Genomic DNA, 24,211 nt, shown 5'->3' on the forward strand with positions numbered 1-24,211 from the left:
CTCTTTCTCCGTTTCTCCTTCCGGTTTCAGGGTTTTGACGGATTCGATGCGCCACCTTGAGGACAACGCGGTTACTGCAGCTACCGGCTGCGCTGTTCTCAAGAGCCCCCCCGTGAAATAAGCGCTGATCAATTCAGAACGATATAATATAATATACGGCATTCCCTGCCGGAATCGACACTTCAGCGTGTCGTTTAAAAGCTAAAATCACTACCTTCAATTTCCTCTACCCTTATAATAATAATATCAGCAATAAAGTGTACTGATTTCCATCTGTCAAATGGAGGGTACGATTGTCCAGCTTTGAACTGAGTGAGAGGCTGCTCATCATAGCAGACAGCGCAGTGAGTGAGTGACAGGCTGCTCATCATAGCAGACAGCGCAGTGAGTGAGTGACAGGCTGCTCATCATAGCAGACAGCGCAGTGAGTGAGTGACAGGCTGCTCATCATAGCAGACAGCGCAGTGAGTGACAGGTTGCTCATCAGGCAGCGCAGTGAGTGCTCATCATAGCAGACAGCGCAGTGAGTGAGTGACAGGCTGCTCATCATAGCAGACAGCGCAGTGAGTGAGTGACAGGCTGCTCATCATAGCAGACAGCGCAGTGAGTGAGTGACAGGCTGCTCATCATAGCAGACAGCGCAGTGAGTGAGTGACAGGCTGCTCATCATAGCAGACAGCGCAGTGAGTGAGTGACAGGCTGCTCATCATAGCAGACAGCGCAGTGAGTGAGTGACAGGTTGCTCATCATAGCAGACAGCGCAGTGAGTGAGTGACAGGCTGCTCATCATAGCAGACAGCGCAGTGAGTGAGTGACAGGCTGCTCATCATAGCAGACAGCGCAGTGAGTGAGTGACAGGTTGCTCATCATAGCAGACAGCGCAGTGAGTGAGTGACAGGCTGCTCATCATAGCAGACAGCGCAGTGAGTGAGTGACAGGCTGCTCATCATAGCAGACAGCGCAGTGAGTGAGTGACAGGCAGACAGCGCAGTGCTCATCATAGCAGACAGCGCAGTGAGTGAGTGACAGGCTGCTCATCATAGCAGACAGCGCAGTGAGTGAGTGACAGGCTGCTCATCATAGCAGACAGCGCAGTGAGTGAGTGACAGGCTGCTCATCATAGCAGACAGCGCAGTGAGTGAGTGACAGGCTGCTCATCATAGCAGACAGCGCAGTGAGTGAGTGACAGGTTGCTCATCATAGCAGACAGCGCAGTGAGTGAGTGACAGGCTGCTCATCATAGCAGACAGCGCAGTGAGTGAGTGACAGGTTGCTCATCATAGCAGACAGCGCAGTGAGTGAGTGACAGGTTGCTCATCATAGCAGACAGCGCGCAGTGAGTGAGTGACAGGTTGCTCATCATAGCAGACAGCGCAGTGAGTGAGTGACAGGTTGCTCATCATAGCAGACAGTGCAGTGAGTGAGTGACAGGCTGCTCATCATAACATCTGCTCTTCTTTACCAAAAAATTAAACTAAACTCTTCTTGCTTCTTCCCTAAAGAAATAAACACTCAAGAGATGAGAAACCGAAATGATCCTTTTTATTCACAGAAAATACAATTTCAAAGCAGTAGTTTCCAGCCCTGATCGAATCACAGTAAAATAATTGACAAAAGAAAAATCTTCATTTAAAAACAAACCAACAAAAAAAAATAAAACCACTCCGCTCCTCCCCCCACGCAAATTACAATCCATCCCTCGTGATTCCCAGCCCCCGCTGCAAGCACGAGGCGTGCGGAGTGCAAAAAAGACACAGGAGCTCCACGGGCTTCTCCTTCAAACGAAACCACAGGGAAACGAAGGCCTGAATCACAGCTCTCTTTAAAAAGGTCAGCTGAATCCGACAAGCAGCACTAACTCAAGCACATGACATTCAGAGTCTGAGTGTCGATCTCGCACCCAGTCCAGAGCGAGAGAGCGACATTCTCCGCTCCCCTCTCCCTGTCCTCTCTCAGTGTTTTAACCTTTCTTATCCTGAATCCCTGGTTCTCTCAGTGGGCTATCCAATATCTGATATCAGGCCCCGCAGCTTGCTCTGAAGGAGTTGCCTGGGTTTGGCACTGAAGGTCTGAGAGGGGGGGGGGGGATCCCAGTAAACTCAAGTGTCTTCACCACACAAAACTACATCTCCATTGTTCATTACCAAGCGAAGGGGGGTCCTTAATTTCCAGTTTTATCATCAGGAGCTCCAGACCTGGGCCTAGCGACACAGACAGACAGCGCCTCCTCCCAGCAGTGGGCGCTCTCACTATAACACCTTCAACTCCGGGGGACTGGGGTATAGTACTGGCTCAGGACTGCACAGCTCACTCACACTGGCACACAAACACACTCTCTCTCTATATAGACAGGGTCCTGTTCTCTCCCTCTCTCTGTGTCTATAGACAGGGTCCTGTTCTCTCTCTCTCTCTCTGTGTCTATAGACAAGGTCCTGTTCTCTCTCTCTCTCTGTGTCTATAGACAAGGTCCTGTTCTCTCTCTCTCTGTGTCTATAGATAGGGTCCTGTTCTCTCTCTCTGTGTCTATAGACAGGGTCCTGTTCTCTCTCTCTCTCTCTCTGTGTCTATAGATAGGGTCCTGTTCTCTCTCTCTGTGTCTATAGACAGGGTCCTGTTCTCTCTCTCTCTCTCTGTGTCTATAGACAAGGTCCTGTGTTCTCTCTCTCTCTGTGTCTATAGACAGGGTCCTGTTCTCTCTCTCTCTCTGTGTCTATAGACAGGGTCCTGTTCTCTCTCTCTCTCTCTGTGTCTATAGACAAGGTCCTGTTCTCTCTCTCTCTCTCTGTGTCTATAGACAAGGTCCTGTTCTCTCTCTCTCTGTGTCTCTCCTCTCTCTCTCTCTGTGTCTATAGATAGGGTCCTGTTCTCTCTCTCTGTGTCTATAGACAGGGTCCTGTTCTCTCTCTCTCTCTCTCTGTGTCTATAGACAAGGTCCTGTTCTCTCTCTCTCTGTGTCTATAGACAAGGTCCTGTTCTCTCTCTCTCTGTGTCTATAGACAAGGTCCTGTTCTCTCTCTCTCTGTGTCTATAGATAGGGTCCTGTTCTCTCTCTCTGTGTCTATAGACAGGGTCCTGTTCTCTCTCTCTCTCTCTGTGTCTATAGACAGAGTCCTGTTCTCTCTCTCTCTCTGTGTCTATAGACAGGGTCCTGTTCTCTCTCTCTCTCTCTGTGTCTATAGACAGGGTCCTGTTCTCTCTCTCTCTCTCTCTCTCTCTCTCTCTACAGGGTCCTGTTCTCTCTCTCTCTCTCTCTAGTCTATAGACAGGGTCCTGTTCTCTCTCTCTCTCTCTCTGTGTCTATAGACAGGGTCCTGTTCTCTCTCTCTCTCTCTCTCTCTCTGTGTCTATAGACAGGGTCCTGTTCTCTCTCTCTCTCTCTGTTCAGGGTCTCTCCTCTCTCTCTCTCTATAGACAGGGTCTGTTCTCTCCCTCTCTCTCTCTATTGACAGAGAGAGAGGGTCTGGGAGTCACAGATCTATCTCCCAGGAGAAGAGAGGGTCCTGTTCTCTCTCTCTCTCTCAGGATATCTGTGTCCCAGGACAAGAGAGGCTCTCTCTCTGTGTCTCTATAGACAGGGTCCTGTCTCTCTCTCTCTCTCTCTCTCTCTCTCTCTCTCTCTCCTCTTCTCTCTCTCTCTGTGTCTATAGACAGGGTCCTGTTCTCTCTCTCTCTCTGTCTATCTCCACTCTCTCTCTCTCTCTCTCTCTGTGTGTCTATAGACAGGGTCCTGTTCTCTCTCTCTCTCTCTGTGTCATAATAATTCCTCTCTCTCTCTCTCTCTCTGATCACAGAAAAATCTCTTCTCTCTCTCTCTCTCTGTGTCTATAAACACAGCAAAAATGAACCCTCTCTCTCTCTCTCTAGGAGAAGATGTGTCTATAGACAGGGTCCTGTTCTCTCTCTCTCTCTCTGCAAAGCACAGCTCTCTCCTCTCTGTAGACAGAGTCTGCATCTTCTCTCTCTCTCTCTCTCTGTGTCTATAGACAGGGTCCTGTTCTCTCTCTCTCTGTGTCTATAGACAGGGTCCTGTTCTCTCTCTCTCTCTCTCTCTGTGTCTATAGACAGGGTCCTGTGCTCTCTCTCTCTCTCTCCTGTTCTCTCTCTCTCTCTCTGTGTCTATAGACAGGGTCCTGTCTCTCTCTCTCTCTCTCTCTCTCTGTCTCCCTCTCTCTCTCTCTCTCCAGGTGAAGACTCTCTCTCTCTCTCTCTCTCTCTCTGTCTCTTCTGTGTCAGGGACAAGAGAGGGGTTCTCTCTCTCTCTCTCTCCTATTCGGTCTCTGTACTATAGACAGGGTCTGTCTCAGAGAGGGAAAGGGAGTACAGGAGAGAGGGGCGGGTCATGTTCTCTCCTCTTATCTCAGTCTATCTCGTCTCTCTCTCTGTCTAGAGACAGGGTCTGTTCTCTCTCTCTCTCTCTCTCTCTCTCTCTCTCAGTGTGTCACAGACAGTTCTCTCATCTCTCTCCCTGGTTCTCTCTGTCAAGACAGGGTCTGTTCTCTCTCCTCTCTGTGTCTCCTCTCTCTCTCTCTCTGTATCTAGCAGCACAGGGTCCTCTCTCTCTCTCTCTCTCTCTCTCTGTGTCTCTAGACAGGGTCCTGTCTCTCTCTCTCTCTCTCTGTGTCTATAGACAGGGTCCTGTTCTCTCTCTCTCTCTCTCTCTCTGGGTCTCTCTCTCCTCTCTCTCTCCCTCTCTCCTCTCTCTTCTCTCCTCTCTCTCTCTCTCTCTTGTGTGTCGTAGCTCTCTCTGTCTAGTCTATAGACAGGGTCCTGTTCTCTCTCTCTATCTCTTGTGGTGTCTATAGACAGGGGCCCTGTGTATCTCTTCTATCTCTCTCTCTCTCTGTGTGCTATAGGACAGGGTCTGGCAGTTCTCTCTCTTCTCTCTCTCTCAGGTATAGACAGGGTCCTGTTCTCTCTCTCTCCTCTCTCTGTGTCTATAGACAGGGTCCTCTCCTCTCTCTCTCTCTCTCTGTGTCTATAGACAGGGTCCTGTTCTCTCTCTCTCTCTCTCTCTCTCTCTGTGTGTCTCTCTCTCTCTCTCTCTCTCTCTCCTCTGAGGTGTATTCTCCTGTCTACATAGGGAAGAGACACTCACCGTCACAGCTCTCTCTCTCTATCTCTCTCTGGGTTCACAAAATACGTCATCAAGGATTCAAACTACATTCAGCCGGACGAAACACAGAAATTCTAACCATAGCAACCACGGAAACAGTGTATCATAATAATTAATTAATTCAAGCTCCTGATCACAGAAAAATAAATAATTAAAAAGACTAAAAACAATACACAACCAAGAAAATAAATACAGCAAAAATGAACCCCGATTTACAGAAGCGAGGAGGGAGGAGAAGATAGAAAGAAAGAAACAGACAGACAGACGCAGGTAGACTATAGCAAAGCTCTGCTTTAAAGCCAGCTGCATCTGTTTGATGCAGTGTCACAGCTCTCTGGAGATACTCCTGCAGTGCAGTGCAGTGTGTTTGTGGGGTGCAGGGGGCGGGGTGCAGGGTTAGGGTGCCCTGTGCTATAGCTGCTCCTCGCAGCTCTGTTTCCTGGTTCTGTTGGGCCCGTGTCCGTTGCGCACCGACCCGTTCTGGTGTCTCAGCAGCTTGCCCTTCTCTCGGTCTGGCCAGGTGAAGAGGGGGTCCTCACTGTCCCCCTCGGATTCGGAGCGGAGGAGGCTGGAGTGGGGGTGCACCGGGGCCTTGAGACGGGCGCCTGCAACCAGCAGCAAAGAGAGATCAGAAATCAACCAGCAACACAGGGAGTTCAGAAATCAACCAGCAACACAGATACAATGATGAGAAATCAACCAGAAACACAGACACAGTTCTGAACCAGTGTCACACACACAGTGATGAGAAATCAACCAGCAACACTGACGCTGGTTCAGAGCTGTGTCTCACACACAGCTAGAATTTATAATACTACAAGCTCTCTGGAACCAAAGCACCTTATTTAGCAGCAGCAGGTTTGAGGCCCCCCTCCCCTTTCCCCTCACCTCCTTTGGCAGAGTGTTTGAGCTCCAGGCTCTCCTGATCATCAGTCCCCTCCAGGATCTTGTACCTGCTCTTCCTCTTGGGCTTCCCCTTCCCCCGGCAGCAGCACAGGAGCCCCCAGGACAGGATCCCCACGGCAACCAGCATCACGAAGGAGGCGATGGTGACGTACAGAACGCTCCAGTCTGAGAGGCAAAGAGACTCAGAGTGGCAGTGTGTATTGTATCAGTGTGTATTGTGAGTGGCAGTGTGTATTGTATCAGTGTGTATTGTAGTGGCAGTGTGTATTGTATCAGTGTGTATTGTGAGTGGCAGTGTGTATTGTATCAGTGTGTATTGTGAGTGGCAGTGTGTATTGTATCAGTGTGTATTGTGAGTGGCAGTGTGTATTGTATCAGTGTGTATTGTAGTGGCAGTGTGTATTGTATCAGTGTGTATTGTGAGTGGCAGTGTGTATTGTATCAGTGTGTATTGTGAGTGGCAGTGTGTATTGTATCAGTGTGTATTGTGAGTGGCAGTGTGTATTGTATCAGTGTGTATTGTATCAGTGTGTATTGTGAGTGGCAGTGTGTATTGTATCAGTGTGTATTGTGAGTGGCAGTGTGTATTGTATCAGTGTGTATTGTGAGTCAGTGTGTATTGTATCAGTGTGTATTGTGAGTGGCAGTGTGTATTGTGAGTGGCAGTGTGTATTGTATCAGTGTGTATTGTGAGTGGCAGTGTGTATTGTATCAGTGTGTATTGTATCAGTGTGTATTGTATCAGTGTGTATTGTGAGTGGCAGTGTGTATTGTATCAGTGTGTATTGTGAGTGTGTATTGTGTATTGTATCAGTGTGTATTGTATCAGTGTGTATTGTGAGTGGCAGTGTGTATTGTATCAGTGTGTATTGTGAGTGGCAGTGTGTATTGTATCAGTGTGTATTGTGAGTGGCAGTGTGTATTGTATCAGTGTGTATTGTATCAGTGTGTATTGTGAGTGGCAGTGTGTATTGTATCAGTGTGTATTGTGAGTAGCAGTGTGTATTGTATCAGTGTGTATTGTATCAGTGTGTCTCCACAGTCTCTCCCCGTCTCCCAGCTGCACTCGGATGAAGTTCTCCATCCAGAAGGGGTGGCACACACAGCGCTTCGTGAGGGAGTCACAGGACCCGTGCTGGGAGCAGTTCAGCTGACAGGCTGGAGAGGGGAGGGGAGGGGAGGGGGAGAGAGAAAAAGGGGTCAGATTGTTATCACGGTATTAAATCAAACAGATTAAAATAAAATTAAAAAAATTAAAAACTTGGATTGGACACTGTAGTGCCAACATAGTCCTCTCCCAGTGCACTCTGCAGAGCCTCTCCCAGTGCACTGTTACACTCTGCAGAGCCTCTCCCAGTGCACTCTGCAGAGCCTCTCCCAGTGCACTGTTACACTCTGCAGAGCCTCTCCCAGTGCACTGTTACACTCTGCAGAGCCTCTCCCAGTGCACTGTTACACTCTGCAGAGCCTCTCCCAGTGCACTGTTACACTCTGCAGAGCCTCTCCCAGTGCACTGTTACACTCTGCAGAGCCTCTCCCAGTGCACTGTTACACTCTGCAGAGCCTCTCCCAGTGCACTGTTACACTCTGCAGAGCCTCTCCCAGTGCACTGTTACACTCTGCAGAGCCTCTCCCAGTGCACTGTTACACTCTGCAGAGCCTCTCCCAGTGCACTGTTACACTCTGCAGAGCCTCTCCCAGTGCACTGTTACACTCTGCAGAGCCTCTCCCAGTGCACTGTTACACTCTGCAGAGCCTCTCCCAGTGCACTGCTACACTCTGCAGAGCCTCTCCCAGTGCACTGTTACACTCTGCAGAGCCTCTCCCAGTGCACTGTTACACTCTGCAGAGCCTCTCCCAGTGCACTGTTACACTCTGCAGAGCCTCTCCCAGTGCACTGTTACACTCTGCAGAGCCTCTCCCAGTACTCCCATTGCTCCCAGTACTCACTGACGGTGTTGATCTGCAGCGCTCTGAAGATCAGGAAATCTGCTTTCTGTTTGCGCAGTTTGCTGCGCAGCGCCATGGCGATATCCTGCCCTCGCAGCAGGAGGCGCCCTGGACCTGAGCGCACGAAGAACACCATGCGGGTGCTGGAGAGAGAGAGAGAGAGAGAGAGAGAGAGAGAGAGAGAGAGAGAGAGAGAGAGAGAGAGAGAGAGAGAGAGAGAGAGAGAGAGAGAGATCACTAACTAGCGCTCTCACCTCACATCTTCTGTGTGCTCAGTGTGTGTTTGTGTATGTGTGCTGCTCAGTGCTCTCATCTCTGCTCAGTGGGGGTGTGTGTGGGGTGGGGGTGGGGGGGGGGGGTGGGTGCACTGGTGTGTGCTCTCATCTCTGCTCAGTGGGGGGGTGTGTGGGGTGGGGTGGGGGGGGTGGGGGGTGTGCTGCTCAGTGCTCTCATCTCTGCTCACGAGTGGGGGTGTGTGGGGGGGGGGGGTGGGGGGTGGGGGGTGTGCTGCTGTGCTATGCTCTCATCTCTGCTCAGTGGGTGGGGGTGTGTGTGGGTGGGGGTGGGGGTGGGGGTGGGGGTGTGTGTTTCAGTGCTCAGTGAGTCACGAGAGGTCTCGAGTCAGTGGGGGTGTGTGTGGGGGATGGGGGTGGGGGTGGGGGGTGTGACTGCTCAGTGCTCTATCTTCTCTGCTCAGTGGGGGGGTGTGTGGGGTGGGGGTGGGGGGGGGGGGGTGGTGTGTGCTGCTCAGTGCTCTCACCTCTGCTCAGTGGGGGTGTGTGTGGGGTGGGGGTGGGGGGGGTGCTGCTCAGTGCTGTAGAGAGTGCTCTCATCTCTGACTCACCAGTGGGGGTGTGTGTGTGGGAGGGTGTGGGGGTGGGGGACGAGAGCGAGTAGCGAGAGGAGAGAGTGCTCTCATCTACGACTCAGTGGGGGTGTTGTCACACGACGAGTAGGTGTGACGGGGTGAGAGTAGAGCTCAGTGCTCTCCCCTGCCTGTGTACTCCTGGATTTACGAGAGCAACAGAATGTCGCTGTCCAGGACAGAGTAGCAGGTCGCTGTCCAGCACTCTCAGCAGGACTGCGATCTGCCGTATCAGCATGCCCTTCTGCCTCTCGCTCACCTGACTCACCCCCACGGCCAGCAGCATCTCCACCAGGTCACTGTGCTGCGGGTCTGAGGGCAGAAAGCAGGGTTCAAATAGGTAAGAGACCCACAGGCATGGGGCACAGACTGCCCTGTGTGTGTGTGTATGTGTGTGTGTGTGTGTGTGTGTGTGTGTGTGTGTGTCTCTCTCAGTGACTGAGAGTGCTGCACGGGGACCGTGTGGAGAGGGTGTGTGTGTGTGTGTGTGTGTGTGTGTGTGTGTGTGTCTCTCTCTCTCTCTCTCTCTGTACTGACCCGGTCTGACCTCCACAGTGCCCCTGGCAGTGCTGCTCTCCCCCTTGGCGTCGCTGACCCGCAGATTGAAGGTGTAGGTTCCCTCCACCAGGTTAGTGAGCAGCAGCACGGGCTGCCGGTCCGACTGGTTCAGAACATCCTGCAGAACAGAACCGCAGGAGAGGATCACAGGAGTGTTAGAGTGGGAGTGCACAGCCTCGTAATAGAACCCCACCGCCCTCCCCCACCGGAATTAACCCCTAACCCCACCCCTCAGTCAGTGGGGGCCCGCCGCCGCGGGGGGAGCTCGTCCCGGCTCCACTGGTAGCTCACCACTCCCTTGTCGTCGGAGGATTTTGACCCGTCGAGAGCAGCCATATTCAGGGGGAGGGCGAGCTGCACATTGCCAGAGATCCGAGCCACAGGGGGCTGATTCAACTCTGACAGGAGAGAGACAGAGAGAGAGAGAGTTATACAGAGATGCACAGAGAGAGACATGGGCTGGTTTGAGAGGAGACACAGAGTAACAACACACACACAGAGACAAAGAAGACAGGGCTGGTTCAGCTGTGACAGGAGGAGAGTGTCTCTCCCTCTCCCCCCTCACACACTCACCCTCTTTCACGATGACCCTCACAGTGTCACTGCTCGCCAGGTTCCTCTCGTCTCGCACGCTCAGTGTGAACTCGTACACGCCCACCTGCAGCCCCGTCACCGTGGCGACGGCGCTGTCTGCGTTCTCGATCTTCACTCCGTCCGGACCGCTGACAGACACAGACAGACACAGAGGTGCTTAAACTTGAACACATTGGGAATGTTTGTAAGCAAATAAAAAAACATGAGAATCTGCCCTCCATCGGTGGGGAGCTGTTACTGTGCGAAAGACTGCATGCACACAACACTGACACGAGCCCGAGAGAGACTCTGTATCAATACCCTGACAACTGTAAACTGACCGGACCTGTGTGTGTGTGAGTGAGTGAGTGAGTGAGTGAGTGAGTGAGTGAGTGGTTACTGACGCGAGCCCGAGAGAGACTCTGTGTCAATACCCTGACAACTCTAAACTGACCGGACCTGTGTGTGTGTGAGTGAGTGAGTGAGTGAGTGGTTACTGACGCGAGCCCGAGAGAGACTCTGTGTCAATACCCTGACAACTCTAAACTGACCGGACCTGTGTGTGTGCGAGTGAGCGAGTGAGTGAGTGAGTGGTTACTGACGCGAGCCCGAGAGAGACTCTGTGTCAATACCCTGACAACTCTAAACTGACCGGACCTGTGTGTGTGTGAGTGAGTGAGTGAGTGAGTGGTTACTGACGCGAGCCCGAGAGAGACTCTGTGTCAATACCCTGACAACTCTAAACTGACCGGACCTGTGTGTGTGTGAGTGAGTGAGTGAGTGAGTGGTTACTGACGCGAGCCCGAGAGAGACTCTGTGTCAATACCCTGACCCGGCACACTCCCTGCTGCAACACTGCAGCCCAGCAGAGACCGGACCTGCGAGCAGAGAGGATCCGGACTGAATCCTCAGCAGATCCCAGGGATGGAAATAAGGCTCCTATTGCACCGCAGCCACACCCATTGCAGGTTTTACTGCTGCCAGCTTGATTAGTCACGGTGTGTGCAGGTAACAAGTTCAGGTTCAGAGGGGCTCTTGAATAGATCAAGTCTCTCTCTCTCTCTCTCTCTCTCTCTCTCTCTCTCTCTCTCTCGCTCAAGGATCCAGGTACCTGGTTTTCTCCCAGCGGTATGACGCAATCTTCTGGTCATCGCTGCTCTTGCTCCCGTCCAGTGTGGTGCTGTCTACGGGCAGGGTCAGCTCCTTCTCCGGCCCCGCGTCCGCACGGGGGGGCTTGTTATTCTCTGAGGGGGGGGGGGGGGGGGGGGAAAACTCAGGATCACACTCCCTCATCTCGTGTATCTCTGTGCTGACCTTGCATTGCCTCTAGTGAAGTGTGGATGTACCACTAAAAATGGATCCCCACAATCACCAGCAAATACTTCAGCATTAAAGCAACAACAAATACTTTAATGTGGTGAGAACGATGTCATAGTAGGTCCTCGCTGCTTTACAGCTATACACACACACAGACTCCCACACTGACCCGGCTGCACGATGACGGTCACCTCGGCAGTGTCTTGCTGGTTGGCCGAGTCGGTGACGGTCAGCTGGTAGGTGTAATCGCCCTCCTGCATCGCCGAGAGCTGCAGAGTGGAGGTGCGCACACCCTGACCAGGGAACAGACACAGAGACAGAGAGACAGGAGAGAGCAGCTTCAAACACTGGACTTTATAATGCACCAGATCAACAATCCAGCAGTGACACTGTAGCAGCATGTGAGCGAGTGTGTCTGTGTGAGTGTGAGTGTGCACACACCTGCATCTCCACCACCTTGTCCTTGCTCTGCGGGCTGAGTGACCACTCATAGCTGAGGAGCCCATGGTCGTCGGTGCTCTGGTTCCCGAACAGCGTGATGGAGTTCTGCGGAAGCGTAATCACCTGATTGGGACCGGCGTTCGCCACAGGGGGGTAATCCACAGCCTTTAACACGGAGAGAGAGGCCAGCGCGGAGCCACGGGCTCCGTCAGAGTCGACCACTGTGAGGCTGAGAGGAGAGGAGAGGAGAGAGGAGAGTCAGAGTCGACCACTGTGAGGCTGAGAGGAGAGGAGAGGAGAGTCAGAGTCGACCACTGTGAGGCTGAGAGGAGAGGAGAGGAGAGGAGAGGAGAGGAGAGGAGAGGAGTCAGAATCGACCACTGTGAGGCTGAGAGGAGAGGAGAGGAGAGGAGAGAGGAGTCAGAGTCGACCACTGTGAGGCTGAGAGGAGAGAGGAGTCAGAGTCGAACACTGAGGCTGAGAGGAGAGGAGAGGAGAGGAGAGAGGAGAGTCAGAGTCGACCACTGTGAGGCTGAGAGGAGAGAGGAGAGAGGAGGAGAGGGAGAGAGAGGAGAGTCCTCTCCTTCTCCTCTCTCAGGCTTCAGGTCGACTCCTCGCTGTGAGCTGAGAGGAGAGGCTCCCAGCTCTCCTCTCCGAGAGGTCCTCAGAGTCGACCACTGTTGAGCTGAGAGGAGAGAGGAGTCAGAGTCAGAGTCTCCTCTCCGCTGTCTCAGTGGAGAGGAGAGGACTCTCCTCTCTCTCCTCTCAGAGTCGACCCACTGTGAGGCTCTCCGACTCTCCTCTCTAGAGGAGAGAGGAGTCAGAGTCAAACACTGAGGCTGAGAGGAGAGGAGAGGAGAGGAGAGAGGAGAGTCAGAGTCGACCACTGTGAGGCTGAGAGGAGAGGAGAGGAGAGAGGAGTCAGAGTCGAACACTGTGAGGCTGAGAGGAGAGGAGAGGAGAGAGGAGTCAGAGTCGACAACTGTGAGGCTGAGAGGAGAGGAGAGGAGAGTCAGAGTCGAACACTGTGAGGCTGAGAGAAGAGGAGAGGAGAGTCAGAGTCGACCAACGTAAGGCTGAGAGAGAACAGGAGAGGAGAGGAGAGAGGAGTCGGAGTTCACCACTGTGAGGCTGAGAGGAGAGGAGAGTCGAGTCAGAGTCGACCACTGTATGGCTGAGAGAGAACAGGAGTCGGAGTTCACCACTGTGAGGCTGAGCCCTGGGACTCGGTTGGCCAGTTTGAGGATGGGGTATGAAGTAGGGAGTAGGGGGGTAGGGTTTACCTGAAGGTGTAGTTCCCCGGGACCAGGTTGGCCAGTTTGAGGATGGGGGTGTCTGCAGAAACTTTCTCCTCCCGCAGGGGTCCTTTCACCTCCTCCCAGTGATAGGAGACCACATGTTCATCATCCGTGCTCTCTGAGGGGGGGGGGTGGGGGGGAGTTAGAAGAGTTGAAATGCTGCGTTGTGTCCAGCATGTAAAGCTGTATCGTGGTTCTGCGCTGGGGTGCTGGCAGTGTAAAGCTGTATCGTGGTTCTGCGCTGGGGTGCTGGCAGCGTAAAGCTGTATCGTGGTTCTGTGCTGGGGTGCTGGCAGCGTAAAGCTGTATCGTGGTTCTGTGCTGGGGTGCTGGCAGCGTAAAGCTGTATCGTGGTTCTGTGCTGGGGTGCTGGCAGCGTAAAGCTGTATCGTGGTTCTGTGCTGGGGTGCTGGCAGCGTAAAGCTGTATCGTGGTTCTGTGCTGGGGTGCTGGCAGCGTAAAGCTGTATCGTGGTTCTGTGCTGGGGTGCTGGCAGCGTAAAGCTGTATCGTATCGTGGTTCTGTGCTGGGGTGCTGGCAGCGTAAAGCTGTATCGTGGTTCTGTGCTGGGGTGCTGGCAGTGTAAAGCTGGATCGTGGTTCTGTGCTGGGGTGCTGGCAGTGTAAAGCTGTATCGTGGTATCTGTACACAGCTCTACTCACGGCTGCCGTCGATGACAGTGGAGCTGGTGGGCAGAGAGATCTCCTGGAACCGCGGCGAGACCACAGCCACGGGGGGCTGGTTCACTCGGGGCTCTGAGAGACAAAGAGAGAGCGAGAGAGAGAGAGAGAGAGAGAGAGAGAGAGAGGGGGGGATTTAGAATGGGTGTGTGCACAATGCTGTATTGAAACGGGTATCAATCAGAGAGAGAGAGAGAGAGAGAGAGAGAGAGAGAGAGGGGGGTTCAAGCTCACCTGGCTTGACGGTAACGTTGACGAAGCCCTGCCCGTGAGCCCCCTCCCCGTCCACCAGCACCTCGAAATCATACAGACCCTGCGTGAGCTACGAGAGACACACGGGTCAAACACACAGCAACACTAACACTGCAGCAACACCTCAAACTCATCCACACCCTGCGTGAGCTACCAGAGAGACACGGGCCAAACACACAGCAACACTAACACTGCAGCAACACCTCAAACTCATCCACACCCTGCGTGAGCTACCAGAGAGACACGGGCCAAACACACAGCAACACTAACACTGCAGCAACACCTCAAACTCATCCACACCCTGCGTGAGCTACCAGAGAGACACGGGCCAAACACACAGCAACACTAACACTGCAGCAACACCTCAAACTCATCCACACCCTGCGTGAGCTACCAGAGAGACACGGGCCAAACACACAGCAACACTAACACTGCAGCAACACCTCAAACTCATCCACACCCTGCGTGAGCTACCAGAGAGACACGGGCCAAACACACAGCAACACTAACACTGCAGCAACACCTCAAACTCATCCACACCCTGCGTGAGCTACCAGAGAGACACGGGCCAAACACACAGCAACACTAACACTGCAGCAACACCTCAAACTCATCCACACCCTGCGTGAGCTACCAGAGAGACACGGGCCAAACACACAGCAACACTAACACTGCAGCAACACCTCAAACTCATCCACACCCTGCGTGAGCTACCAGAGAGACACGGGCCAAACACACAGCAACACTAACACTGCAGCAACACCTCAAACTCATCCACACCCTGCGTGAGCTACCAGTGAGACACGGGCCAAACACACAGCAACACTAACACTGCAGCAACACCTCACACAGCAGACATTCGGAGCACATGCAGGCACCACAGTGTCGCAGAGTGATTGCAATGAATGAATGGGAGTGTGTGACAGCAAGTGTGTGACAGTGTGAGTGTGTGACAGTGAGTGTGTGACAGTGAGTGCATGTGACAGTGAGTGCATGTGACAGTGTGAGTGTGAGGGAGTGTGTGACAGGGAGTGCGTGACAGTGTGAGTGTGAGGGAGTGTGTGACAGGGAGTGCGTGACAGTGTGAGTGTGTGACAGTGAGTGCGTGACAGTGTGAGTGTGAGGGAGTGTGAGACAGGGAGTACGTGACTGTGCGAGTGTGAGGGAGTGTGAGACAGGGAGTACGTGACTGTGCGAGTGTGTGACAGTGAGTGCGTGACAGTGAGTGCTCACCTTGCTCAGTTTGAGAGTCTGCGAGTGCTTGCCCTCCATCTCCCCACTGTAATCCTTGGGGTGAGTGATGAGCCGCCAGTCAAAAGTGTAGCTGGAGCCTGAGAGAGAGAGAGAGAGAGACATGTTTACTAACCCCTGGACCCTGTTCATTGTAATAATATCATGAGCATTATTACAACAATGCACCCTGACTCTGTACCTTCAGGGGGCTCCGGCAGCACGAAGGCGTTGAGCTCCACCTCGTTCATGGGCAGGGTCACCTCCACGCTGTTCCCAGCCGAGACCACCAGCTCCCGCACACCTGGGGGGGAGGGGAGGGGAGGAGAGGAGCGGAGAGGAGAAGATAGAGGAGAGATGAGAGGAGAGGAGAGAGAGAGATGAGAGATGGAGAGGAAAAGAGGAGAGGAGAGAGGCCAGCGGGTCAGACTGACTGAAGGGCTGTCAGACAGTCAGTGGGTCTCACTCAGTGTTAGTGTGTCTTTCACATACTCTATTAAAACCTGTATGGTGCACAGCGCTAAACACAGACACATACGCAGGGCTTACTTAAAAACATTTAGGAAGCCAAACAAAAACTAGTGCGTGTCCCTCATTGTGAGGGATTCTCTGTGTGCCTACTCCATTATCAGTGTGTGCGTGTCCCTCATTGTGAGTGCGTCTCTGTGTGCCTACTCCATTATCAGTGTGTGCGTGTCCCTCATTGTGAGTGCGTCTCTGTGTGCCTACTCCATTATCAGTGTGTGCGTGTCCCTCATTGTGAGTGCGTCTCTGTGTGCCTACTCCATTATCAGTGTGTGCGTGTCCCTCATTGTGAGTGCGTCTCTGTGTGCCTACTTCATTATCAGTGTGTGCGTGTGTGGGTGTGGGTGCGTGCGGGTGTGCGTGTGTGTGTGTCTCACCTGGTTTTGCGGTCGCTCGGGCGGCAGTGCTGGCCAGGGATGTGGGCTCGATTGACCTCTCGGAGGTCATGCTTGTGTTATTGGCAGTTGTCATGGTGATGGTCACTGTGGTGCGAGTGGGGTTCTGTCCTGTGGGGGGTGGGGCCTCCACTGCACTCTCATTGGAAGGCTTCCCATTCTTTCTATTGGCTGTCAGGCTGAAGGCCACAGGATTGGAGAAGGTCAACATGTGGGTGGAGTCTGGGGCAGCGGTTCCCATGGAAACAAGCTGTAAACAAAGAGACATTATAACGTGGGTCAAATCTGGAAAAAACCTTAAACAGTGACACCCACCCACACACGTACACTCCCCCCCCCCCCCCCCCCCCACTCCCCCCCCCCCCCCCCCCCCCCCCCCCCCACAGTCTTCTTCACCTCTCTCTCCCTCCTCTGCTCCTCCCTCACTCTCACCTCTCTCCGTCTCCTCAGCTCCCTCTCGTCTCCTAACCCCAGCCGTGAATCTCCATGGCGACCAGGCAGGCCACTCCCCTTCCTGTATCCGTGGAGGCAAGAGTGAATTCGTAATGAAGATTTATGCCCCTGGTTTAAAACTATTTCCTGCTATTTTCCTCAATGTCATTCATTCCAGTTTCAAACCACAAACCCGGCTAACTCACCTGTGGTTCTGGATGTCCTGCAGCCAATCAAAATCCTCCGCCTGCACTTGGCCCCCCCCTTCGGGGTGTGTCACAAACACCAGCAGCGAATCAGGCTCCCCGGTGCTGTGAGTCTGGCACCGCCCCCGTCTCACACAAGCCAACATGACACAGCGCCCCCGCAGGCTCCAGGCAGCATTGCACCCTGCCCTCTCACAGCAAGCCTGGCTGCACTGCTTCAAACTGCCATACCTCCTCCCAGCTGACAGGGGGAGCCACGTGTCAGCACTCACTGACACACCCTGCAGGGCTGGACTGGGCTGGCACTGGGAGGGACTGGGAAGTGCGTCTGTGTGGAGAGGGAGACACAGGGGAGGGCTGTATTTGTGATCATTGACTCTACACACACAGTTGCAGGTGCAGTGATTGGGAGGTGGGGATCGCTCTGATACAGCGAGGAGATACAGCCACACACACACATTAAGATGGACAGTGCTTAAGAGGACTTTGCATTGACTCCCATATAGTAAATTTGCAGTTCTAAACTTTACAGGGACAATGGGATCAACACACACACATACAGACACACACACACACACACGCACGCACGCAATGGTTTGTTTTAGCTTTGAAAATCTGATGCTCTTTCAATATTAATATCTGTCCTGCACAAATATCTGGAGCACAGTGAACTCTTTCAGTGGTGTGTATTATGGGATGGTGGGCTGGTAACAGTGCCCCCTCCCCTGCTGTGAACAATAGGGTTAGTGCAGGAGAGAGGGGTCTCTGTTCAGCACCAAAGAATTTGTATTGTGTGCGTGGAAAGAAAAAGAGCTTTTGTTGAAATACTGTACTATACTAACACAAGCACACACACACACACACGCACACGATGTTCCAGCTTCTTCTCCTGCCCTGTATTTAAAACTGTTTCAATCACACAGATCACCTTTGTGAACTTCAAGTTAGAGGCAGACACCTCGAGATGTATTCTCAAAGAACACTCAACCTGTCTCTGTGCACACCTAGAGATCTCCTCTCCCCTCTCCCTCCACCCATTCTCTACCTCAGGTCAGACCGGTCAGTGTAATGCACGGCTCTCGGCTCTCAGATCTCACACTTCTTGTTTGGACAGGCAGCGATAGCCTCCAGGGATTCTTAAGCAGCAGCAGATGTTAAATCACTTATAACATCGACTGAGCTACTGTATGTGTGTGTGTGTGTGTTGCAAGGGAGAGCCAGAGCATGAGTTATCAATCAGAACTCCACTCTCCACACTGCAGAGCTGTATAGAGGTCTATAGGAAAGAGATCTCCACACTGCAGAGCTGTATAGAGGTCTATAGGAAAGAGATCTCAACACCGCAGAGCTGTATAGAGGTCTATAGGAAAGAGATCTCAACACTGCAGAGCTGTATAGAGGTCTATAGGAAAGAGATCTCAACACTGCAGAGCTGTAACTATAGGAAAGAGATCTCCACTGCAGAGCTGTATAGAGGTCTATAGGAAAGAGATCTCCACACTGCAGAGCTGTATAGAGGTCTATAGGAAAGAGATCTCAACACTGCAGAGCTGTAGAGAGGTCTATAGGAAAGAGATCTCAACACTGCAGAGCTGTATAGAGGTCTATAGGAAAGAGATCTCAACACTGCAGAGCTGTATAGAGGTCTATAGGAAAGAGATCTCCACACTGCAGAGCTGTATAGAGGTCTATAGGAAAGAGATCTCCACACTGCAGAGCTGTATAGAGGTCTACAGGAAAGAGATCTCCACACTGCAGAGCTGTATAGAGGTCTATAGGAAAGAGATCTCAACACTGCAGAGCTGTATAGAGGTCTACAGGAAAGAGATCTCCACACTGCAGAGCTGTATAGAGGTCTATAGGAAAGAGATCTCAACACTGCAGAGCTGTATAGAGGTATAGAAGTTCCTGAATAAACTGCTCACCTACATTACTTGTTCTGCACTGGTTTCCTACCTGTGGCTGGGAACAGGAAGCTGATGCACACACTGGTGAGAAACAGGAAGAGGAGCCTGCGACACCCTGCCCAGCCCACACAGCCAATCAGGCTGCAGGATTCAGAGTGGCACTCGGGTTGCCAGGGGAAAGAGGACACCATGTTCATCAGAGCAACCAGACCTGGGGGAGGGAGGGAGGGAGAGAGAGATTGAGGGGGGTTCTGAACCCCAGGACTGTGTGCAGCAGGGTTGGTGTGAGTTTCAAACCCTGCTCAAACTATTATAGATCAAACACTGAACTGTAATGCTGAAGCTTAGAGAGCAGCATGCAAAGACTCACAGGTCTACAGGCTCCAGAAATAAAGAATTGAAAACCAGAAGGGTGACGGGCTGGTCTTGTCCTCTCTTTGGAGGTCTTGCATGCGTTGCTCGGAGCAACAGCAACAAACAAACTAGCTGATGAGGTTCAGGTTCTGCTCTGCTCTGCTCTCACTGTGGTTCAGGTTCTGCTCTGCTCTCAGTGTGGTTCAGGTTCTGCTCTGCTCTCAGTGTGGTTCAGGTTCTGCTCTGCTCTCACTGTGGTTCAGGTTCTGCTCTGCTCTGCTCTCACTGTGGTTCAGGTTCTGCTCTGCTCTGCTCTCATTGTGGTTCTGCTCTGCTCTGCTCTCAGTGTGGTTCAGGTTCTGCTCTGTTCTGCTCTCACTGTGGTTCAGGTTCTGCTCTGGTCTGCTCTCAGTGTGGTTCTGCTCTGCTCTGCTCTCAGTGTGGTTCAGGTTCTGCTCTGGTCTGCTCTCACTGTGGTTCAGGTTCTGCTCTGCTCTCAGTGTGGTTCAGGTTCTGCTCTGCTCTCAGTGTGGTTCAGGTTCTGCTCTGGTCTGCTCTCACTGTGGTTCAGTTTCTGCTCTGCTCTCACTGTGGTTCAGGTTCTGCTCTGTTCTCAGTGTGGTTCAGGTTCTGCTCTGTTCTCAGTGTGGTTCAGGTTCTGCTCTGGTCTCAGTGTGGTTCAGGTTCTGCTCTGGTCTCAGTGTGGTTCAGGTCACAGAATATCCAACTCTTAAAATCAATTCCAATTCCCTTTTACTCAACTCCAGCACGTCAGCGATCAACATTGCAGTGAGCAGCATTCCCTTAATGTGAGCTTCTCACAGCGGCAACACGAGACTGACCGCCACACACTGCCCGTGTACAAACGAGACTGACCGCCACACACTGCCCGTGTACAAACGAGACTGACCGCCACACACTGCCCGTGTACAAACGAGACTGACCGCCACACACTGCCCGTGTACAAACGAGACTGACCGCCACACACTGCCCGTGTACAAACGAGACTGACCGCCACACACTGCCCGTGTACAAACGAGACTGACCGCCACACACTGCCCGTGTACAAACGAGACTGACCGCCACACACTGCCCGTGTACAAACGAGACTGACCGCCACACACTGCCCGTGTACAAACGAGACTGACCGCCACACACTGCCCGTGTACAAACGAGACTGACCGCCACACACTGCCCGTGTACAAACGAGACTGACCGCCACACACTGCCCGTGTAGACTGACCGCCAAACGAGAGGAGACCGCCACACACTGCCCGTGTATAAACGAGACTGACCGCCACACACTGCCCGTGTATAAACGAGACTGACCGCCACACACTGCCCGTGTATAAACGAGCAGGAGACAGACTGCCACACACTGCCTGTGTATAAAGGAGCAGGAGACTGACTGCCACACACTGCCTGTGTATAAACGAGCAGGAGACTGACTGCCACACACTGCCTGTGTATAAACGAGCAGGAGACTGTAACACTGACGAGCTGTACAATAGCATGCGTTAACAAAAAATAGCTGAACGAACTCCTGCTCAAACAAACCTCGCCACCTGTACTTACCCTGGCTGCAGCACTCCCTCTCATGCCGGGGCTGACTCTGGAATCTCAAACCGGTCCTTGCAGTTTTACTCGCTCTCAGGATCTGCACTGCAGCCTGGAGAAGCGGCCGAATCTCTCTAGTTTATTAAAACGAACTCTCCAGGCTGAAATAAAGCAGGTCGTTGGTGTTTCTCGCTCTGCCTCCTCTGCAAGTCATGCCGTGAGTCACTCCCCGGGGCTGGCTACAGGTGCGCTGGGAGAGGGGGAGAGGGGGTGCTGGTTGGTGACAGGGTGACTCACGCTTGATTGGGTTTCTCTTCTCTGTTTCCTGTTGTCAGTGTTAGCGATCATCTCTGTGTGAAAACAACAAACTCGGGATCCGGCTCCGCGGCGCGGCAGATCCGGGATGACGGACTCGGGGTCTTTCCTTTTTAGTTTCCCCAAAACGAGATCTAATCTGAATCGGGAATCGACAACCGGCAGCCAGGGTTTCAGTTTTGGCAAACTCTTCTTTGAACAGATAACAAACTGTCTGCCTTGTCTTAGTTTCAGCCTCTTGTCTCACGCGTTTTATCGCGTCGTTATTCCGTTTTGCAGCCTTTAAACCATAATAATAATAATAATAATAATAATAATAATAATAATAATAATAATAATAATAATAAATCTGTTAACAGAAATTAAAGAAAAAGTGTCCACTCTACTAGTAATGTTGCAACTTTGAAAACACAGTTAATGTAATCAGCAAACATTATCACTGTACAGCATTTGCAATAGACACGCACAATGATCGCACAGCGCTCACCGTCCCATGCCGCAGAAAACATTCACAATGCAACCCGAGCAACAGCAATCCAGCTGCACACTGCGCTGCACCAAACCAGCAATCCAGCTGCACACTGCGCTGCACCATCAACCTGCAATCCAGCTGCACACTGCGCTGCACCACCAACCAGCAATCCAGCTGCACACTGCGCTGCACCATCAACCAGCAATCCAGCTGCACACTGCGCTGCACCACCAACCAGCAATCCAGCTGCACACTGCGCTGCACCATCAACCTGCAATCCAGCTGCACACTGCGCTGCACCATCAACCTGCAATCCAGCTGCACACTGCGCTGCACCATCAACCAGCAATCCAGCTGCACACTGCGCTGCACCATCAACCAGCACACTGCGCTGCACCATCAACCTGCTGCACACTGCGCTGCACCATCAACCAGCAATCCAGCTGCACACTGCGCTGCACCATCAACCTGCAATCCAGCTGCACACTGCGCTGCACCATCAACCAGCAATCCAGCTGCACACTGCGCTGCACCATCAACCTGCAATCCAGCTGCACACTGCGCTGCACCATCAACCTGCAATCCAGCTGCACACTGCGCTGCACCATCAACCTGCAATCCAGCTGCACACTGCGCTGCACCATCAACCAGCAATCCAGCTGCACACTGCGCTGCACCATCAACCAGCAATCCAGCTGCACACTGCGCTGCACCATCAACCTGCAATCCAGCTGCACACTGCGCTGCACCATCAACCTGCAATCCAGCTGCACACTGCGCTGCACCATCAACCTGCAATCCAGCTGCACACTGCGCTGCACCATCAACCTGCAATCCAGCTGCACACTGCGCTGCACCATCAACCAGCAATCCAGCTGCACACTGCGCTGCACCATCAACCAGCAATCCAGCTGCACACTGCGCTGCACCATCAACCAGCAATCCAGCTGCACACTGCGCTGCACCATCAACCTGCAATCCAGCTGCACACTGCGCTGCACCATCAACCAGCAATCCAGCTGCACACTGCGCTGCACCATCAACCTGCAATCCAGCTGCACACTGCGCTGCACCATCAACCTGCAATCCAGCTGCACACTGCGCTGCACCATCAACCTGCAATCCAGCTGCACACTGCGCTGCACCATCAACCTGCAATCCAGCTGCACACTGCGCTGCACCATCAACCTGCAATCCAGCTGCACACTGCGCTGCACCATCAACCTGCAATCCAGCTGCACACTGCGCTGCACCATCAACCAGCAATCCAGCTGCACACTGCGCTGCACCATCAACCTGCAATCCAGCTGCACACTGCGCTGCACCATCAACCTGCAATCCAGCTGCACACTGCGCTGCACCATCAACCTGCAATCCAGCTGCACACTGCGCTGCACCATCAACCTGCAATCCAGCTGCACACTGCGCTGCACCATCAACCTGCAATCCAGCTGCACACTGCGCTGCACCATCAACCTGCAATCCAGCTGCACACTGCGCTGCACCATCAACCAGCAATCCAGCTGCACACTGCGCTGCACCATCAACCAGCAATCCAGCTGCACACTGCGCTGCACCATCAACCAGCAATCCAGCTGCACACTGCGCTGCACCATCAACCAGCTGCACACTGCGCAGCGTAGCACCATCAACCAGTCTCTTTATTAAAGACCCCGGATGTGTGGCCCCGCTTGTGCATTTGTGTTTGTATCGCTCTTGCTTCCTGCATGCTCGCTGCTGGAATCCAGTAAACAGACTAGTTTCCAAACACGCTGCGCCGGCCAGAGGGAGTTCAGAGAGGCAGCGACACACCTATCGGCTCTACAGCTGCAGCTGCACTGTCGCTGCTCACCGAGAGAACCGTTTCGAATGGAGTCGAGTCCCAGGGCAATGTATACAGACGCGACAGACTCGGTCTCCTTCACTTCTAATAGAAATCCAAACGTCTCTGACAGAGCCAGCGCTATTCTCATTACAGTTTAACGACGCGTGTGGTCGGAAAGACTCAGCCATTTCCCGAGTCCCTTTGCGACAGCACTCACCGAATCTAAAGCTCACTGTACAGGAGGTGGACCAGGCAGAGGCAGGCAGGCAGCTGCATTACAGAAACCAGTAGTTATATATAACAGCACCAGTGCACCCTCGCCTTGTTCCTGTTCAAATACACCCGGTCTGCCTGCTGACTTCACTGCATCAGCGAGCAGGTGTATTCCCGTATTATTAATAGCACAGCAGTGAAATAAAACATCTCCCACAGCAGTCTTAAACGAGCCCCGTCCTCCCCTCCCGCCAGCCGCACAGCACCTGCTTCTCGTGATGCAAATCTTTATCACGCTGTATTAATATTATTCATTATTATCTCTGAGCACACGGATCAGAATCCATAGAAAACGAGACCGCCTCGGTTCACACGAACTCCACATGGAAATCTCTCAACTACCAGGCATGCTCACACTGCAGGTATCTCAATTCAAAACCAGCCCGTTTAGAGTCTGGTTTTCAATAAACTAAACCGCTGGGTATAAATATCTGAATTTCTCTCCGGGCTGCAAAGATATCATTTTCTTTAAGACACTGTCAGTCGCACAGCATTCCCCACACCGTGCTGCGTTATTAACCCGGATTAGCGATGCCGTCAAAGCCATTATCATGACGTCAACCGCTGTTCTTATTAATAATAATAATAATAATAATAATAATAATAATAATAATAGGGTCTGTCTCTCTGCCCGGCGCTCAGCTGTGGTTTCGCACAAGTACCTGTCGGTCCGGTTCAGGGTCCCGTCCCGGTTTCTCTTTCTCTCCGGTGTGTTGGTTTTCTGTCTCTTTCTCTCCGTCTCTCTTTCTCTCCGGTGTGTTGGTTTT

The 24,211-nt window shown here is 52.6% G+C and overlaps 1 protein-coding gene across 1 annotated transcript; it reads right to left on the reverse strand.

The window, feature by feature from the left end:
* Positions 1-5,520: 5,520 nt before the first annotated feature.
* Positions 5,521-24,182, reverse strand: kiaa0319l (KIAA0319-like ortholog). Its single transcript, XM_041233925.1, has 21 exons — positions 24,107-24,182; positions 18,698-18,859; positions 16,742-17,069; positions 16,536-16,617; positions 16,086-16,353; positions 15,386-15,487; positions 15,187-15,284; positions 13,936-14,023; positions 13,684-13,776; positions 13,007-13,139; positions 11,724-11,952; positions 11,452-11,575; positions 11,077-11,209; positions 9,966-10,114; positions 9,639-9,790; positions 9,372-9,510; positions 8,966-9,146; positions 7,970-8,112; positions 7,070-7,177; positions 6,002-6,205; positions 5,521-5,718 (listed from the first exon to the last, which is right to left on the reverse strand). The coding sequence occupies exons 2-21, from the start codon at positions 18,843-18,845 to the stop codon at positions 5,525-5,527; spliced, it is 3,096 nt and encodes a 1,031-aa protein (XP_041089859.1). The 5' UTR covers positions 18,846-18,859; positions 24,107-24,182; the 3' UTR covers positions 5,521-5,524.
* Between the last annotated feature and the right edge of the window lie 29 nt (positions 24,183-24,211).

This window comes from Polyodon spathula, chromosome 32 (genome assembly GCF_017654505.1).
Source record: "Polyodon spathula isolate WHYD16114869_AA chromosome 32, ASM1765450v1, whole genome shotgun sequence".
In the NCBI taxonomy this organism is placed as follows: domain Eukaryota; kingdom Metazoa; phylum Chordata; class Actinopteri; order Acipenseriformes; family Polyodontidae; genus Polyodon; species Polyodon spathula.

What these genes read in the sequence shown, in the direction of transcription:
- kiaa0319l (XM_041233925.1), bottom strand. Translation starts at nt 18,845, where the DNA reads ATGAACATGGTGTCCTCTTTCCCCTGGCAACCCGAGTGCCACTCTGAA. An exon ending in ACAAGGTGGTGGAGATGCAG is followed by an intron (nt 11,576 to 11,723) that starts GTGTGTGCACAC and finishes TTCCCTGGTCAG; the next exon opens with GGTGTGCGCACCTCCACTCT. An exon ending in TACCGCTGGGAGAAAACCAG is followed by an intron (nt 10,115 to 11,076) that starts GTACCTGGATCC and finishes TGTGTCTGTCAG; the next exon opens with CGGTCCGGACGGAGTGAAGA.